The 19,483-nt window shown below is 39.8% G+C and overlaps 1 protein-coding gene across 3 annotated transcripts in view; it reads right to left on the bottom strand.

Moving 5' to 3' along the window:
• IRF4 (interferon regulatory factor 4) overlaps window positions 1–19,483 on the bottom strand; it is a 53,488-nt gene that overhangs the window by 9,815 nt on the left and 24,190 nt on the right. For 2 of the 3 annotated variants that reach the window (XM_069960214.1, XM_069960215.1), the window contains 4 exons: window positions 9,510–9,737; window positions 5,339–5,525; window positions 4,428–4,522; window positions 1,337–1,472 (listed from right to left, as the gene is read on the bottom strand). In XM_069960214.1, the coding sequence (XP_069816315.1) occupies window positions 1,337–1,472; window positions 4,428–4,522; window positions 5,339–5,525; window positions 9,510–9,710 (619 nt within the window). In that variant the 5' untranslated portion in view covers window positions 9,711–9,737. Of the gene's footprint in view, window positions 1–1,336; window positions 1,473–4,427; window positions 4,523–5,338; window positions 5,526–9,509; window positions 9,738–18,956; window positions 18,987–19,483 lie in introns of those variants that run through there. The other variant, XM_069960216.1, reaches the window with a different exon arrangement.

Here is a 19,483-nt window from a genome sequence, read left to right as displayed (position 1 = left end):
CCCCAGAATGCAACAAAACATGCATTAAAAAGTGTTGTTTTTTTGTGGTTTAATGTTGCGTTACAGCTGGGATTTAGCACTGTCCCATTACCACAATATATAGATGTGCTACCACTGTCAAGCTCCAGCAAACTGAACCTGGCACTTTGCAAAAGACTTCTGTTGTAATTTATCATTGGAGGCATAAATATATCTGTGTGTATATGAGGTATTTCCTTGTAACTGCATGCATTCCTTGCACCAAATTTATCAAAAATGCTCATGACCTTTACAAACTTGAGTCCACTGAGAAGCTACTGAATGTTAGTGTTGCACCAATCTAACAGATGTAACCATTTATGTGTATTCTGGAGGGGATTTGTGCCAGCGTCAGTGACATTTGAACAAAAGTTGCTAATAATCCATGTGCTATGAAGTTGAAAAACAGCTGTAACAAGATGACAACAGACGTGAGGAAAAGTACAGTAACTTGCAAAATTTGCAACTTTTTTACACTAATTCAAAAACGTACAGCGACGATAAAGTACCCCCTAAAACTCCAAAAATACGGACACATACATGATGACATGATGCCTAGAGACAAACATACAATAAATAGTGTGCTCATTTTTATTTTCTACTTTGTGTTTTTTTACCAAAATGTTTTAATCATTCCGCTAGTCTATTCTGCCAGTATATGTCCCAGAAGAACAAAAACCTGCCAAGAAATCACCATGCAACCACAAAAAAAGTGATTTCCTGGTACAGTTTCTATTTTATTCAACCACAGATTTATCTTATGAACTGTGGAGAAGTCCTGAATTGTTGTATAATAATTATTTCTAGGTTCACCAAAGATTACATATCAGATATTATAGTCATCTGAAAGGTTTTGATTTTAACAGATATTCACATTGTGGGTACAATAGGCACTTGTGGTTTTAAACAGATAGGATAGAATGTCCGAGAAGGTTTATTTCCTGTTAAAATCACTCCAAGGCTGGGTTGACACTATGTTTTTGCAATCCATTTTTTTGCATGTGTATGCATCCGTTTTTCCATTGAATTCCATTATAAGAAAAACAGATCCGATTTTTAACATACACAAAAACATAGTTGATCTAATTTTTGTGTCCGTTAAAAATAATGGAACCATTTGATCATTTTTTCAAATAATGGAATTCAATGGAAAAATGGTTAAAAATGGATGCACACACATGCATCTGTTTTTTCCATCCATTTTTCATCAGTTTTTTTGCAAAAAAAGGGTTGCAAAAACATAGTGTGAACCTAGCCTAACCAGCATACTCTGATTAACATGCATAACTACTAGCTAGCAATACAGTACTGTTCTTACTGTTATCACAGGGTGTGTTTTGCCATAGGTGACTTCGTGCTGTAAAGGGGACACTTGCACACTGGTAGGGGAGCTCGGGATGGGTTTGTTCATAGTCTCTCCAGCTACGTTCATGTGGCATCATAAAGTGTGGCACCTGTTGAGAAAAAGCAGATTAATCTTCTTAGAGCACATAAATTGTTGCAATGTGTCAAATGACATAGTCCTTAAACATGTCTCTCATGTCTAAAAAATTGCTATAGAGTGCTAATGTGGTAGCCTCCTGAAAGGTCACTTGCTAGATGGTGCTGTGTGACACCACTTTTAAAGGCTGCGTTCACACTACGTATATTTCAGTCAGTATTGCAACCAAAACCAGGAGTGGATTAAAAACACAGAAAGGATCTGTTCATACAATGATGAAATTGAGTGGATGGCCGCCATTTAATGGCAAATATTTGCTGTTATTTTAGAACAACGGCTGTTATATTGAAATAATGGCCGTTATTTACTGTTATATGGCGGCCATCCACTCAATTTCAACATTGTGTGAACAGAGCCTTTCTGTGTTTTTAATCCACTCCTGGTTTTGGTTGCAATACTGACTGAAATATACGTAGTGTCAATGCAGCCCTATGGTGTATGGTTGGTGGAATATAGCTCAGCCGGTTAGGAGGTTGTTGTGACGCCAGTACTAATTCAGCACACAAGTATGATGGTATACCTGCTTTTAGTGTCTGGCTGGATATATTGCTCCCCAATGGTCGGTGACCTGCAGTGCTGTGATGGGTCCCTTTGGCGCTTATCACAGTGGTCCAGGGTGGAGAGAAGACCCACCCGGACTGTCGATAACGCTACCCACAGAAAGGGGAAATGACTCAAGGACGGTGTAGCTTGTGTGTAGGTGCTGGTGCAATGATCACTGAGTCCCAGTAGAATAAATAAAACTTTTCTTTACTGGCAAGTCTCTGGTAATACAGGTGAATAATACGTGACTGATACAGACTTGCTTTCAGTAGATCTGTACTGAGAGTTGCTGAGGTAGAGAGTAAGATAGCAGTGCTGGCTTGATGACGTGCTGAGAAGAGTAGGGAGTTAATAGGAGTAGAGAGGAGTTTGTGATGAGTCCCAACCCAATGTAGTACCGTGCTCTGCCAGAACTTTAGTAGTGGAAGAACACTTAAGAAGTGAATACTTGAGAGAAGAATACTTGTGCTCGTGTTTTGACCTTTGTCACTATACCACCTTCTGCCCTGCAGTGTTGAGTTACCCATCCTACAAGGGTCACACAAGGGTGCTTTGCTCTATCTGGATTAGTTCCTCTGCTTTATGATACTGTTCTGCACTTTTAGAGATGTTCACGGCATGGGTTGGGGTGTCCTTTGACTTGTCCTCCCTTTACTGTTTAGCACTGCATCGTGAGTACAGGAGTTGCACAGTGCTAATGTGGTAGGAGAAGTCTCTGTGTTCGCCATATGTGTCTGTGCACTACAGCTGGTCTGTCCCTGACAGGGAACCTGGTTAAGCTCAGCAGAGATGCCTGTTCTGTGTTCTGCTCCACTGAGAATCAAACAGAAACTGACTAAGTCTGGACCTACACTTCTTCTCCCCAGAGGTGTATGTAACAACCTCTGTGAGTGTCGGAGAAGAGAGTACATAGAAGAGCAAAGGACAGGGATAGGTAGAGAAAGAACAGCATCTCTCAAAGGTGTACAGGATCCCAAAATATGGTACAGTAACCCTTAGGTGACTACAACTGTGCAACATATATACATAAACAGACATAGTGACATCTATTGGCAAAACTTATACATAACTTCATCACCACTTTACTTTCAAAGTACAAGGCTTTTGCGAGGGGTGTTCAAAACAGAAACACCCATGGTGAGACATCACACTATAGAGAACAGGGCCCCCTAAACACTGTGTACTGTATACTTATATACAGTACCCAGGCGGAGGCTGCCCGTCGCTATAGCACAATGTGCCAAACTCTCCACAGCAAGAGGTGATTACTATCACTGCTTGTGGTTCTAGCAGAATGACTGGTGACAGCAATCACTGCTCGCTATGGAGAGTCTGCCACCCTCTGCTACAGTGACAGGTAGCCTCCACCTGGGCTAAGACATCTCTGCAGTTCCTGACACAAACCTTGGTGGCAGCAGAGGGGCCTGTGATATATATACATACATATACATTTATTTTAAAGTTATGTTACAAAGTAGTGTAACTTTATTAAAACAATGTATTGGCAAAAAAAATATAAACTAAGTTTCCAGAGTACTCCTATAATCCTTGCTGTAGGACAGAAAAGGCGGATACCAAATTAAGAGGAAGGGGTTAACGCACAGTTCTTATGTCCTATACGTGTGTCAGTAAAGCCTCAGTTTATGGGCCCTATTCTACGGGAAGATCATCGTTCGAATTATCGTAACATTGTTCGGATCTAAACAATAATCGTTCGGTTGAATAGCAGTTAACGATTAAAAGACAACCGAGAAATGGTTGATCGCTTAATAAGATCTGCACCTATTTTTATCGTTGCTCATTCGCAAATTGTTCGCATTGAATAAGATGTCGCTCGGTCGTGCGCAGTAGCAACAAACGCAATAGCGACGACAAGACAACCGCAAGAACGATCATAAGTAACGATTATCGTTCCATATAAATGGGTGAACGATTTCAGGCCGTTCGCAATAGCGGTCGTTTGAAATTGTTTATCATTAACGATCATGCGAACAATATTCGTCCCATGGAATAGGGCCCTATGACTTTACTCCTGTGACTTCTCACTTGTGTGACACCTCTGCTTCTGTCAGAGTTGCCTCCGCTCTCCGCCCAAAGAATTGACATGTGAATGCTTTGGGCTCTCCCCCCTCCACAGAGGTGTGCAAGAAATCCCATTGTTGGGATAGGCGTAATTTCAAGACGTGTGCGCTCTGCTTTAAAATCCGCCACTCTTGCTTAGTGTGAACAGGCCTTCCTCTGGATTAACACTGAACTGGATGAAAGTATGTCTTTTTCACTCTTACAGATTGTATAGCTATGCAGTTAATGCACTGATGGTCATGGGAGGAGGCACAACACTCTCTCAACGCTTCATGCTACAAACCTGAGGGTGTGGCTGTAGAGAAGTATAGGCTTGAGGTACAGCAAATGGATGGTTCACTATAAGCTGATTCTCTTCTGTGCCAAGCTGTTTTATTCCTGTAATGATATGAATGGTTGTTGGTTTTTAGTGGTGAGATGGATAGACAATACTTCCACAACATTTTTTGTTCTAAACAAAATCTTCTCTGACCTCCCTGAATCTGTTCTATATGGAGGTCTTTTCTTATACATGGAGAATACTACAGAAAGTAAAATAATCAGAAGCGCTTCACAGGGCAGTATATCAATGCAGCCAAATAGTTCATACCAGACGACAACAGCCTGTATGTTCATCTTCATGTGTTCTGTATGCTTACACATAATAACAAACGCATACAGTAATAATAACAAAATGTATCTCACACATAGAGGCTGTTTTTTAACAAATCATGGCGGGATTTTAGAACTGCTCTTTGACTCCATAATTTTGAAGCAGTATAACACACGTTATTTTATAATGATGGTCATCATTTCCTATTTCTCCCCTAGTTTGCTGAAACTTTGATAATGAAACTACAAAAGTAGCTGGAAAGGATTCTAATGGCCACATATGAAAAGGAATTACCGGCACTCACCCAGAGCTTGCTTGCAAATGTGAATTTATTTCATAACAAGGTGCACACATACAATGGCATGGGTTTTGGAGTGAGACGGGCTTCTGAGAAAGGCGGTAACGGCACAACCCGTCCTGCTGTATATGAGTGCACATCATTATGAAATAAATTCACATTTACAAGCAAGCTCTGGGTGAGTGCAGTCAATTCCTGTTGGAGTTGATAGTTACGTATATCCTTAGGCACCACGGACACGGAGTGCCGACATTGACATTTACTACATATAAAGAGGGAACATATTGGGGGAGCAGTGTCTTACCTTTCTTTGATCCTTCTGGAACAATTTTGTACACCTTATATGGGTCTGATATATCCAGTTGACTTCTCTCTACTAACTCCTCAAAGTCGTTACTCTTGTTTAAGGCACAACGTAATCTTGTCTTCCATGTGGGAGGGTCTGGTTTGTCAAGACCCTCTCTGTATTTGCCTTTAAAAAGTGCCCAAGCCTGTAAGTAAAATACATATAATGATGATTTGTACATGATACAATAGTTCAACTAAGTATGAGCCAATGTAACAACGCAGTAGGAGAAGCGCCACATGATCATAATTTATAATTAGAGATGAGCGAACCTCGAGCATGCTCGAGTCCATTCGAACCCGAGCGATCGGCATTTGATTAGCTGGGGCTGCTGAACTTGGATAAAGCTCTAACGTTGTCTGGAAAACATGGATACAGCCAATGATTATATCCATGTTTTCCACATAGCCTTAGGGCTTCATCCAACTTCAGCAGCCACCTCTAATCAAATGCCGAACGATTCGGTTCGGATGGACTCGAGCTATTTATAATATATTGAAAAGCATATTTCTTTATGAAAAAACGCCAAAAATTATTAATCAAAATCATTTGATCAAAGAATTAGTTGTTCTGGAATTTTTTTTTTTATATATAAATGGCCTATCTTCAAAACAGACCATTAACCCCTTAGCTCCACAGCCAATTTTGTTTTGGGGCTTTTATTTTCCCTTTTATATGTTTTATAAACCATTGACAGAACCATATAAAGGCTTTTTATTTTTTTGCTGGACCAGTTGTACTCTACAATTGTTGATTTTTAATATTTTGTTAAATAATTTTTTCATTTAAAAAATTGGAGGCTTGATTTAAATAACTTTTTTATAGAGACGATCAATTATCTCAGGGTTCTATTGGTACAGCCTGCTGTTGGTAAACTGTAGGTAGGCTAGCAGAGGCCTCAGGCTTTGCACTGACAACAAGTCGAGCTACCTGTGGGGAGACAATCGTAACCACAACCCCAACAATGTCATGCTGTAAGGCCATTTCTGTGTCTGTCAGTTTTGACAGCAATATCTAAATAGTTAACGCCATTAGTGGCAGCCCCTAGCAACTGATATCAGAAGAGAATTGCCAAGTATTGAGTGGGCTCAAGTCCCAAGCCCGTCCATACCCCCTTAACAGCACAATCACGTTCACGTACATTAGTTTGCAATAAAGAGTTATTATCTGATTAGTGGAATTTTGATAAGTTGCACTATTTGTGCCATTTGGGCTGACTTCTTTATTCCTTCATTCTGCCACATTATTGACTCCCCTTGAGTCTTCGTACATGCACTAGTTTGTTCACTAGTCTGAGCTATTCCAAGAATAAACATGTTTTCCTGTTAAATTCTATTTCTTACTTACTGTCACATTTTTTCAGTAAAGATAGGTTTAAACTGGAAGAAATGTAGAGCATACAGGAAGAGGCACCACACTCTGTGCATCTCCCTGCACATTCTCCTCTGCATCTGATAAGTATGTTACACATTCTAAGGTAACACTTCATGCTTTTAGTACTTAGAAAATGAGACAGCCCTCTGCTGGTAAATGAGTCACCATTGACATTGACTTGCGTCTGACAATCAGTGACAGATCAGAAGTGTAGGAGGTGGAAAGAAAAACAAAGCTATTTTATAAAGAAGATACATTGTCAGGATTTGGTATCATTGGGCTATGTGTGGTCACTTTTGGTATTAGCAGTTACCAGAGATCAGATACAGTACCATGGGAGAAGTATACTTTAAGCAGAATCCTAATACTACTACTAATACTTAAAACAATACCACTACCAGAACTACAAATCTGGGTCTTGATGGTCATTTATACTGTAAATGAAAGACATCAGGTTTTAACTTTTTAAGTGCCCATACAGCTTCTACTACTGCACTGAGATTACCTCTCACTTTGTGTCTCATTTATATTTAGAATGACCACAAACCAAGAATACAGCAGGTAAAATAGAAACATGAAGAAGAAAGGAAGTCTTGTCCTCCCTGTAGAAATTCAACACTTGTATGTGTTAAAATAAACACACTTACAGTAATTGTTCAGTTATTCGCTCACTATTAGTCTACTAGCATATGAATGGTAATGTAAAAAGCCAGATATTAAATATAAAACATGACTAAAAAGTAAAAATAAAGTGAAAAGTGAAAAAAGAGAGTTTGTAAGTCACTGTTTATTTGCAGTGGAGACTTGGCGTACTAAACATAGTCATACAAGTGTCGATTATTGTTAATGAGTGTTCCTAGGAATGCTAGTATAATAATAATAATAATAATAATAATAATAATAATCGGCCCGTCTAAAAAGGGCCAGCAATCATTGTTATCATTATAAACCATAGCTATCAGCCACACGTCTTACTGTCTAAACAGAAGATGTGAGACTGATAACAATGTATTTATGGCTTCAAGGACTACAGTGATCGATTAATCATGCCTTGTAAATCAGGCCGTGTAAAAGGTCCTTAAGTCAAGTTTCACATGTTTACTTGAGCCTTAATTATGGCTTCTTCTTAAAGTGAGAGCCATTGCAACAAATCCTAATGTGTGCTGTGTGCTTATGTGGCATTTGGCCCCATACTTAATATATAGACAACAATTTTATTTCTTCCCCTGATGAATCATATAAATTGCTTTATGGGAAAATGCGTAAGGAAGTCCTCATGGATATACTTTTGGACTGACTTCTCGCGATCATTTTGGAGCACATATCATATATCTGACAATAATTGTTGGTTGGCTGAGGGTAAACCCGTTTTGGAGATCCAGTAGATAATTGTAGCAGGACTTGGTTTTTTGCTGGAAGAAATCTGTCCTGGCACGTGCCTGCATCAGGAGCGCGGCAGGCGACAGCCTATCCTGACAACCGTGAAACATTATAGTTACTCTTTAATAAGATCTAGTGTCACCAGTAGAAAGATGCAGCCTACTGGGAACTATTTTGGTGGAAAAATACATTGAGGTTAGAAACTTTGAGAGCAAGGTCTAGAAGAGAAGTGGTTGCCTGAAACACTGCAGGAAGTGTGAGTAGTATATGAACCTATGTAAAGTAGCACAGGCCAAGGAGAAGCACCTGTGAAGAGAACAGGAACCTGAAATAGATTCTGTACTGTTGGTTATTGCTTCTCTTCTGTTAACATATTTTCAGAAAAAATGCCACCTAGTGCTATTGTAACCATTAAGCGTTTGTGCTGTGTAACCATTAAAAGCTTGTCATGTACATAATTACGTGTTTTTTAAATAAGACCTGTCTGGATTACTAAACCTGCATTACAAGCAGTCTTGTACGTATAGCGGCCTCAAGGAGTGCAGCTGCTACCAGGCCCATAAATCATAAATTCAGTTTTTGTCTGCTCTGTATCTCTTGCTGTTCCATTTCCCCTGTACTGCAATCAGACTACAATTCCCAGTAGATTTTGCTGTGCACGCTCAGAACCTCCTGTTTCTCCCACTCCCATATACCCACCCCCTCCTGCCTATGCCTATCTCACCAGCTGCTCATGCCCCACCCCCACTCCACCCATGCCCCACCCCCACTCCACCCATGCCCCACCCCCACTCCACCCATGCCCCACCCCCTCTCTGTCCCCTCTCTGTCTTCAGTCAGTGCTCAGCAAAAAAAAAAAAAAAAACTAAAGGCTAGACAGTGGTCACATGATCTTTGTATCCTGAGTGGATTGCAGAGAGGTCAGTTTTCTTTACTTTCTGGGTGTGAATCAACTACCAGTTCAGCAGAACTGTGCAGACACAGTATTACATTATATAGAGACATCTTTAATTTTCCCTATCCAGAGTTCCCCTTTAACTCTTCTATAAACCTTTTATACTGCTTTACTTAAAATGTATGTTTTATATAAAATACATAGTAAAACAGATATCACTCCTACTTTCAGAAAGTATTTTATATAAGACTTTTATACTAGGTTAACACTGAAGTTGAGAATGTTTTTCATAGTCCATATTTTAGATTATATGTGAGGGGAATGGTAAAAGGGAATTTTCTTGTATGCAAATTGTTTCACTACAAAACTGGATATGTGGTGATCAGCTCATACGCATCACTCATCATTTGTCACATTTTAGTCACTTTCTGTGGGTGTTCATGTGAATATTGTATTGTAATATTGATCTAGAAATTGTACCTTGAAGAGTGCTGCATCTTCTTCTCTGTTGTAATCCTGTTTCCCAGCATGTTTCCATGGAATGCGAAAGATGGTCCGATCATCATTCTCCCATATTAAACCAGGGTACTTGCCGCTGTCAATCTGATCAATCAGCCACTGTCTTAGTTTGCCATTGCCACAGCTAATTGGTGTCATTACACTCTCTCCTTCTTGGTTCATACCAAATACAGCCACCCTTTTCTTGCACTGTGACAAAGTAAAGAAAGGTCAAATGAAAATTCAATTAGTTAATTTGGAATTACATAACAGAGTTTCATTTATCTTCTATTGTTTGCTTTTGTGGTGTTACAATGCCTAAGAATAATAAGTCACAATGTATCACCCATTTTGGACAATTTATAAACAGTTGAAATCTAACAATGCTTAAAGTGATATTGTCATCCAACCCCCCCTCCCCCCGCCGCCCTTACTCTATGGTTCTGTGCGGTGGAAAGTGTCATCTAAGAGGGGCTTCACGGCAGTTGGGCCCCCTCCCCCTAGAGGAGAGGGAGCCCAACTTCTGTGAAGCCCCTTCTAGGTGACACTGTCCATCAATGAAATGTGTAAAGTATCCTGTCAATGCAAAAGTTGTATGTTCTGCTGCACACAAGTATCTTCAGAGTAAACAAGATCTTATTTATGATAAACAGACTTTGTAATTTTTCATCCCGCACCAACACAGCACACAAACACTCCTTGGGACATTTCCCCTTTCTTTCGGTGGTAGTAGCAATACTCACTACTCCACTCCGGACCACCGTGACTACAGCCCAAGGGGCTGATCCCCCAAAAAATCAAATAGGTATTCTTGTGGCCAAAAACACATAAGGAGAAACACTATACAGTACAAATGTAAACATTTAAAAACAGAAGAACATATCCCATGGTCCATAGTAAAAGATAAGGTTAAGAAACCCCCTCAACAGAACTGACCCAATAACAGTGGGTTATCACCCCCCCCCAAAAAGTAACACAAATAATATTAACTAGCTTATGAGGTATGTTGGTCTAAAAGAAGAAATAATGCAGTATGAAATAGATTTTATCTGTCATGTGTCCTAATGGTAGCCAGTGGCGGAGCTGCCGCCCTACAAGTATTGCTATTTGTCACAGCTTCATCAGGGTTGATGGCATACTCTATTTAGGTGCTCTACATACTGGGTCAATGGTATAATAAATATGCATACTCAATTTCTGAAATAAATTTACCTGAATGACTAATACATGAAGTAAAACTTCCTCTTTGTATATGTCTATAAAATCCCATTCACAAATTCCCAAATTTATCTATCTTGTTCACCCATAGCAACCAATGACAGCTCAGCTTTCATTTCTTAAATTGTTCTGGTAAAATGACCTGCGCTGTGATTGGTTGCATTCAGACAGTTGTTGACCTTAGATTGATATATCTGGACTATTGCATCCATGCAATTCCATTGTTGTGGGTACCACATTAGGTATGGACCTCACAAGACCGCTGTGTTATCTGGTAGCATGGCATAGAAGATTCTTTCAAGTGGTTGGCCACTTCATAGTAAAATTATTCAGTGTACAGTTTTAGTAAGTGTACTCACTGTATATACTGACAGCTAGGGATGAGCGAACTTTTAAAAAGTTCGGTTTGATCGGGCGAATTTTCTTGAAGTTCGGAACCAAACCTTAAACGAACCTTGCTATAACAGCTGAATAATTGCAGCTACAATAGTGGGAGTCTGATAGGGTATAGTTTCTTTTATTTGCAGTTGCTATTACAATGAAAAAAAATGAAAAAATCAAAGTGCAAAAATAGTGAAAAAAAATTAGCCAAGGTGTAAGTGATTACACGAGACATAGGACACAAAGTTCCTTGGACCCAGTAGGGTGGAAAACAGACGTTTGACAGTGGAACCAGCAGCAGTAATAGTACTGTATTGGACCCAGTATGGTTGAAAACAGACAATTGACGGAGGAGGAGGAGGCAGTAGCACTTGATTGCACCCAGGCCAGTATAGTAGAGAATAGACTATTTGAGGAGGAGGAAGAGGCAGTACCTGATTGCACCCAGGCCACTATGGTTGAGAACAGACAATTGAGAAAGGAGGAGGAAGATAATGTTCAGCCTTGGAGTGGTGGCCTGGGAATCCTCGCTGATGATGTTGTTCAGCGCACTTTCCAGAACATGGACGAGTGGGATGATATCGTTGATCCCATAGTCACGCCTGCTCACAAACACAGTCGCATCCTTAAAAGGAATCAACAATTGGCAGGAAATGTTCAAAGAAACACTATGCACTGTGCACTATGAGGTTTATCACATGTGCCAAACAAGGTATATGACTCAGCCCTCCCTGCTGCACTGCAGAGACAATGTTCCTCCCATTGTCGGCTTCAACACTTCACACTGTTAGTTGACAAGGGGTCAGCCATTCATATATCTCCTCCCTGATGGTCCGGAGGAACTCCTTCCCACTGTGGCTGCATTCACCCTGGCTCACCAAATGGAGGACAGCCTGAGAGCGCCGGGCCTGACATCGTTGGTAAGACACCAGGATAGGTTGGACTGCAGTCAAAGCGGCGGTTGGTTGCAAGGTGGTGGAGGCAGAACTTGTGCAGAACTGGCCCCCTAAAGCACTGGGGAGGTGACAGTGGCAAGAATGGGCCAACTTCCTGATGCTCTTCTGGGAGGATGCTGACCCAATGGGCAGTAACAGACCCAAGGATGGTGTAACTGCTGTGTAGATGCTTGTGCAATAACCACTGATTCCGGTAAAATAAATAAACTCTTCTTTACTGAAGGAATACTTTAGCATACAAGCAGACAGTAGACTTTTGACTTCACTAGGTAGAATAGCAGTGCTGACTTGGTTGCATGCCGAGAAGGTAGGGTGAGTTCAGAGTAGTGAAGAGGAATAGGTCGTGAGAGTTCAGAGTAGTGGAGAGGAATTTGTCCTGAAAGTCCCAACCCAAAGTAGTACTGTGCTCTGCCAGAACTTTAGAAGAAGTAGAAGTAGAATACTTGAGAGAAGAAGAATACTTGTGCCCGTGTTTCGACCTTTGTCACTATACCACCTTTTGCCCTACAGTGTCCGGTGAGCCGTCCTACCAGGGTGATACAAGTCCCAGTCCTAGTTACCTTGTCCTAGTAAAGTGTTCGAGGGAGTCCCGGTGTCACCTGCGCTGAGAGACAGAGCATGTAGGCTTGTAGCAACTTTGCTCTATCCAGATCAGTTCCTCTACAGGATACTGTCCTGCACCTTTAGAGATGTTCACGGCGTGGGTTGGGGGGATTCCTGACTTGTCCTCTCTTTAGTGGTATAGCACTGCATGGTAAGAATAAGTGTTGCTTTAGAGAAAAGAGTCTCTGTGTTTGCCATGAGAGTCCGTACACTACAGCTGGTTTGTCCCGGAGGGGGAACCTGGCCGAGCCAGGCTCCTGGCTAAACTCTGCAGGATACCCTGGTCTGTGTGTCTTGCCTTTACAAAAACCAAAAAAGAAGTGTGAGTCTACAACTCCCATGGGACAACTTCCTACAGGGTGTGTAACAGTTCCTGTGAGTGGTGGAGCAGCTCTTCTGTGATATTGAACCAGATTGACTAGCCTTTGCTCCCTGCAAGCCTTAGTGAACCCCAAGTGCTCATGACCCTGTTGCTTTTCACAAGTTGTCAATCTGTGGACTTGTTGCTATGGAAATGCTCTGACCCAGTCATGTAACCATCAAAATTTGGTGACTGCAAAGTTGCTTATACTCCACTTGCGCACTTACCCACTACTTGTACTTTAAATTCAGCACTTTAACTTCAAGGGTCCATTTACACAGAAAGATTATCTGACAGATTATCTGTCAAAGATTTAAAGCCAAAGCCAGGAACAGACTATAAACAGAGATCAGGTCATAAAGAAAAGCCTGAGATTTCTCCTCTTTTGAAATTCATTCCTGGTTTTGGCTTCAAATCTTTGGCAGATAATCTGTCAGATAATCTTTCTGTGTAAATGGACCCTAATGGTGCGTTTACACAGGCAGATTTATCTGACAGATTGCAGAAACAGACCTAAACTTGGAACGGGTCATAAAGGAAATACTGAGATTTCTTCTCTTTTCCAATCCATTCCAGGTTTTGGCTTCCAAAATCTGTCAGATAAATCTGCCTTTGTAAACGCACCATAAGGGTCCGTTTACACACACAGATTATCTGACAGATATCTGACAGATTTTTGCAGCCAAAACCAGAAATGGATTTGAAAAAAAGAGAAATCTCAGTCTTTCCTTTATGACCTGTTCCCTGTTTATAGTCCATTCCTGGCTTTGGATGCAAAAATCTGTCAGATAATCTGTGTGTGTAAATGGACCCTAATGCTGGGTTTACACGGAACGATTATCGTGAGAATTTGCACGATAACAATCGAATTCGAACGATAATCGTACGTGTAAACGCAGCGAACTATCGAAAGACGAGCGAGAAATCGTTCATTTTGATCTTTTAACAGGTTCTTAAATCATCGTTCGTCGTTCGCAAAAAATTCGCAGATCGTTCCGTGTAAACAGTCGTTCACTGATTTTTCCTATGTGCGAGATAGGCTTAAGCGATCGCAAAACGATCGCAAAATGAATTTTCTGTACGATATATCGTTCCATCTAAACGATGATCGTTATAAAAGAAAAATCGTTACTTAGAAATCGTTAATTGTACGATTGGGCGAATTATCGCTCTGTGTAAACGCAGCATAATACTTGCTGCCTAATATATCCCATCCCTTGGCAAATGACCTAATAATCAATGTTATTTGCTTGTCAGTGTTCTTTATTGTTATTACTGATCTGATAGATGTTTTAGCCCCTCATTAGAGCTTTTTTTAAAGGAGAAGTCTGGACTGGGTTGATTTTTGGCAGGGTGCTGAGTGCTGGGGAGGATGAAAGAAGTAACATGCTCTCACCTCCCCTGGTCCCAGCCACTTCTGGGTCTGAGTGGGACCTGGAGCGTGATGTCTTAGGCCCACTCAGCCAGTCAGCAACCAAATAGGGAGCCCTAAATCCAATAATTTGTTGATCCTATGGAGTCTGTACTTTGCAGGATGTATATAAAACTATGTTCTAAAGTTTTTCTCCTAACTACAAGCATACATTAACATACCCAGGGACTCTTTTTTCAGATTTTTCTAACTGTGTTATCTGCTAGGTAGTCAATTTCCTAACCCTCTAACTCCTATTTCCAATTACAGTATCTTTTTACAGGGACTCTCACCTCCCAAGGCCTCATGGGCTTAATTCCCATCTTTTACATCCATCTCATAAACCTAAAGCTTTTTAATAATTTCCCTTCCCAGTGGAGGCTTATTGAAAAGCACATTCACCATCTCTTCCCAACGAGGACTGGATGGAGCTACAGCACATGGTTATCCCCTGCAGCAAATAACAAAATAACCTAACTGTAAATTACCCACTGTAGTCACCTTTACATCGTTCAATATAACACATTTGATAAATGAAAAATTTCTTATATCTTCACTTAAGAATTGTGATAGTTTCTAGATCCTGACAGACTGCCCAATCATAAAGCATAAACAAGCGTTGATCTGCTAGATTGGCGCTTGTTTAATGAGCAACTACATGGGCCTACTATTGGGAAGCATGAGCTACATGGACATTGTTAGCAAAGTCCGTGCAGCCCTTGCCTTTAGCTTAAAATAATACAAGTATTTACTTACCTTACCATGTTCCCGGGTGTCCTCTGGCGTTCCCTGGTCTCTGCAGCTCTGCCTTCTGGTCTAATGCCATTACGTAAGTAAATACTTAATTTTTTTATGCTACAATTATCAGCCATCACTATTATGCATAGTGATGGACGGCCAACTCCCGATGATGTTAGGTCTGGACCTAAAGATCGTTTCATCGACTGATTGTTCTCTATTACACAGAGCGATACTTGGCTGAATCGGAATATTCATCTGATTATAGCTCTGTTTAATAGGGCCCCTACAATATGCTGCTACTACTTCATCTTTCTTGTATGGTGACATCACTAATCCTCACCTGCTGAACTTGATCTTGTTAAAAATGGACGTCCTTCATATAAAGTGTATGTGTCACAGATGGACAGAGTATGATTTACTTGATTCCCATTTTGCACCAGAACAGTTACACCTGCCTAATTCAGCTATGTACTTGACCCAATTATAATTAAGAGAGAAGTTTTTTTTTTTTAAAAGCAACATATGGCCAACAGAAAATATAGCACTCATGTTAAATATAATCTTGAACAGATGTTAATAACAAGCATATTGTATGTATACTAAAGTTGATGTTAAGCAATGTTACCCTTGTCTCTAGAGATTCAGACAACTTTTGTTTTTCTGTATAGAAACACTTCACACATCACTGCTGCTGCAATGGGATTAATGGTGCATACATAATCTATACTATGTACAGTACAAAAATTGACAAAGTACAGGATAGACATCAAATTATGCTAGAAGACAGACAAATAGGTACTTGTGTTTCTTCTGTATTCTTTAGAAGTCAGGAAGTGTACCACATTGAACTAAGTTTAGAGAGCATAAAGGCAGCGTATAGGAAACTAAGAACTAAAACTTGAATTTCCAACAACAAATGATTATTTATCATAAGGATTTTCTATCTACATTTAAGAGATAAGGTGACCCTGTGTCTATGATAATAATAAAAAAAGATCTCCCTTGGAAAAATGCAAACATAAATTAAAAAAAGGTCCCTCCTTATGCAAATGGAATACTGTGACCACTCCCACCACTTTTGAAACTAAGATGTATAAAGGTATTTTGCTACACCACACATACTCTCAAAGTGGATCTATAAGCTGGTGTCTTTCTTGCTATGAAAAAAACTCCTGAGGGAAGCCAAACGTTTTAACGGTTTTCAACGTTCTGCTTCAACGTCTTTTCAAACAGTCAGTAAATAATGCTTAGTGGAAATGTCACTTTCTTTATTAGGATTTTTAAAATAATTGTTGGGGTCCAACCAGTGCAACCCATAACATTTCATATAGATTTGATTTAATCATTCTGTATAACAAGCACTATAAATAATTCTTTTTACAAAAATTTAGGTTCCTTAAAAAAGACATGATACTGTGATAAAATCCCAAAAGATACCTAGACACTTTTGGTAGCTGGCATGTAAAGGATCCAGCTCTGCCGCTATTGTTAGGTTCTCATCCTGTGACAGCACAGAAATCCACACAGTTGCACTGATATGAATGTAGGGCTCTACCAAAATTCCATTTTACCATTTCTTTAAAGGACAAGTGCCATGAAAAACTTTTTCCCAGTAATTGAAGCACATTACAAAGTTATATAACTCTGTAATGTGCTTCAATCACCTATCTGCCTCCCTTCCCTGTCTTTTCCCCCCTCCACCCCCCACCAGGAAGTGTCCTAACTCACACAGACCTGATTACTGTCGTCACCGTCACCAGGCAGCTCCTTCTTGTGAGGATGAGTCATCAGCAGGAGAGCTGCTCTAGGTCCTGTTACAGCAGCCCCCCCTCCCCAGTCCAAGTGATGGCTTGCAGTTGTTCAGCCAATGGGAGCTGAGCAAGCTGAGTCACCTGACAAGGCAGGGAAGGGGGAGGCTAGTGTAACAGGAGAAGGAGCTGAGAGAAGACCTTGGTGACGGTGACGACAGTAATTAGGTCTGTGTGAGTTAGGACACTTCCTGGTGGGGGGTGGAGGGGGGAAAAGACAGGGAAGGGAGGCAGATAGGTGATTGAAGCATATTACAGAGTTATATAACTTTGTAATGTGCTTCAATTACTGGAAAAAAGTTTTTCATGGCACTTGTCCTTTAATTGTGGAAATGGTTGTTTAATAGGACGAAGAAACATATAACTATAGCAAACACGGGAAAAATAACCTGAACCTTTTGGTCTTAGCTTCTGATGAAGTGAGCGAAACGTGCGTCGGGCTGGTGGGCCGGACGGGGGTAAGATCTCAGTGTTGTTTTTCACTTTTGTGTGGTCGCATAGGATTTGGAATTTGTAGGGCCTTACTTGTGGTGCTCTATTCATTACCTGGCTGGCCGCTGAGGGGTTACAAACAGTCTCTCCTCCATGATACTATATCATATTATACTACATCTATGCTGTAACTGCACTGCAGGTTAAATACTTGTCATCTGCTATAATTTCAGTGACCACTAGATGGTAGTGTTGCAATTGGTACACATAATATTGAAGCCCTTATAATTTCTAATTTTATATTGATTTACCCCTCTGGCCTTGTGTTATTTGTGTCATTTCCCATGAAATTCCCTAGTTTTTATAATTTTTTGTAAATTATGCATATGTAAATAAAGGACTTTTTTATACTTCTAAATAATTGTGCAATTTTTTTCGGTTTTCTATATGGTTTTGTTGCACTGTATGTCGTTTAGGCAGGACTTTCTTTTGGGTTGTCTGACCTTTTGGTCTTGCTGCCTAGACACAAATATGGTAAATTACAAGATACATTTACCTACCTAGACGTAGCATTTACCCATAGTACTTTACCCTACTTTAACCTCACTAACCAAGCAAACATGATCCATCAGCATAGTATCTTTTGGGATATTGCATTTTATATTATCTGCTCTTACTGTAAAGAATCTTAAAGAAATGCTGCGGCTAAGATATTGCACCTGATTCCAATATATATTCAAGGGATCAGTTGTGCAAGAGCATGTGGCTCTACGGCTGTTGTCAGGTACATGTAGGATTATGCACTATTGGTACCAAGGATGCCACAGTATAATTAGAAATTAGTAACAGTGACTGCACCATATTACTGTCAGCTGAGCCTAAGGTAAAATCCATTTCACTTAGTCATATCGTGGTCTTTATTACTTTTAACACTATGGCTTAGCACCATGTAGTGTAGTTTAGATCTGAGGTCGGGGACTTCAGATCTAAACTGTAGTCTTGTCAAAGCTCACTGTATGTGACATGCAGTATCAAGTCAACCACTGTGTATGGTACTGGACAAGTGAAATGAGTCACTACATTTCAAATGAATGAACCAAAAAATTATTTTAAAAAAACCCAATACCTGAATGACCTTTTACCTACCTATATATCATTGCACTGGAAAATATTACTGGAAAAAATGCTATTATTCATTCAATCAATAGATGCTATCTACAATTAAGTTGCATTATAAACTATAGATAAAATAGATGAATAAATACATAAATAAAAATAAGTGTTTTAATGAGAGGAATATATATATATATATATATATATATATATATTCCTCTCATTAAAATACCTATTTTTATTTATTTATCTCTTTTATCTCTATATACAATATACATATATAGTTGATATATCAGCATTAGCATTAAAGTGCTGTACTAAAAAGTAGAAGAGAAGAAAGTTTAGGAAGATGCTGAAGTACCGAGGCAGTATTGTTAAAAAAGAGAAAGTGGGAGCATTTCTTACCTCTCCTCCAAGTGAAGCAAGTGTAAGAGCTCTCTGTTCTGAAAACTAAGATATTACTACTACTATGTAAAAAAGGGAACTTCCTTTATGTGGGGAATAAATTATCAGAGGGTGTGAACTGTAGGAGGGAACCCAGTGCATGTAAATGTACTAGTCTTCTACAGTGCTGTCTAGAGCCCTCCAGCGCATCTATAATATAAAGACATGTTACATACACAAAAGGTGGGAAACCCCAGGCTTCATTTAATATAGGCTGCTGTTACAGTAAAAAATGCTTCAGGAAAGTTTTCTCAATCATTAAAACATGTTTAATGTGACAATGTCTTATACAACACCCACCATAATATACAAGACAAAATTTAAAGAGTAAAGGCATAAAGCAAGTGAAGGTTTACCGTAATTGATAAGTAAGTAATCTAAACTAGGAGTTTGGAGCCTTACAGTAAATGCATAGCACTGTTCATTTATGAAACTGTATACCTCTTATTGCTGGTATTACAACCAGATCAAAATAGAACATTCAACTT

Source organism: Dendropsophus ebraccatus, chromosome 2 (assembly GCF_027789765.1).
Source record: "Dendropsophus ebraccatus isolate aDenEbr1 chromosome 2, aDenEbr1.pat, whole genome shotgun sequence".
NCBI classification, from domain to species: Eukaryota; Metazoa; Chordata; class Amphibia; order Anura; family Hylidae; genus Dendropsophus; species Dendropsophus ebraccatus.
This window is presented reverse-complemented; position numbering and strand designations above follow the sequence as displayed.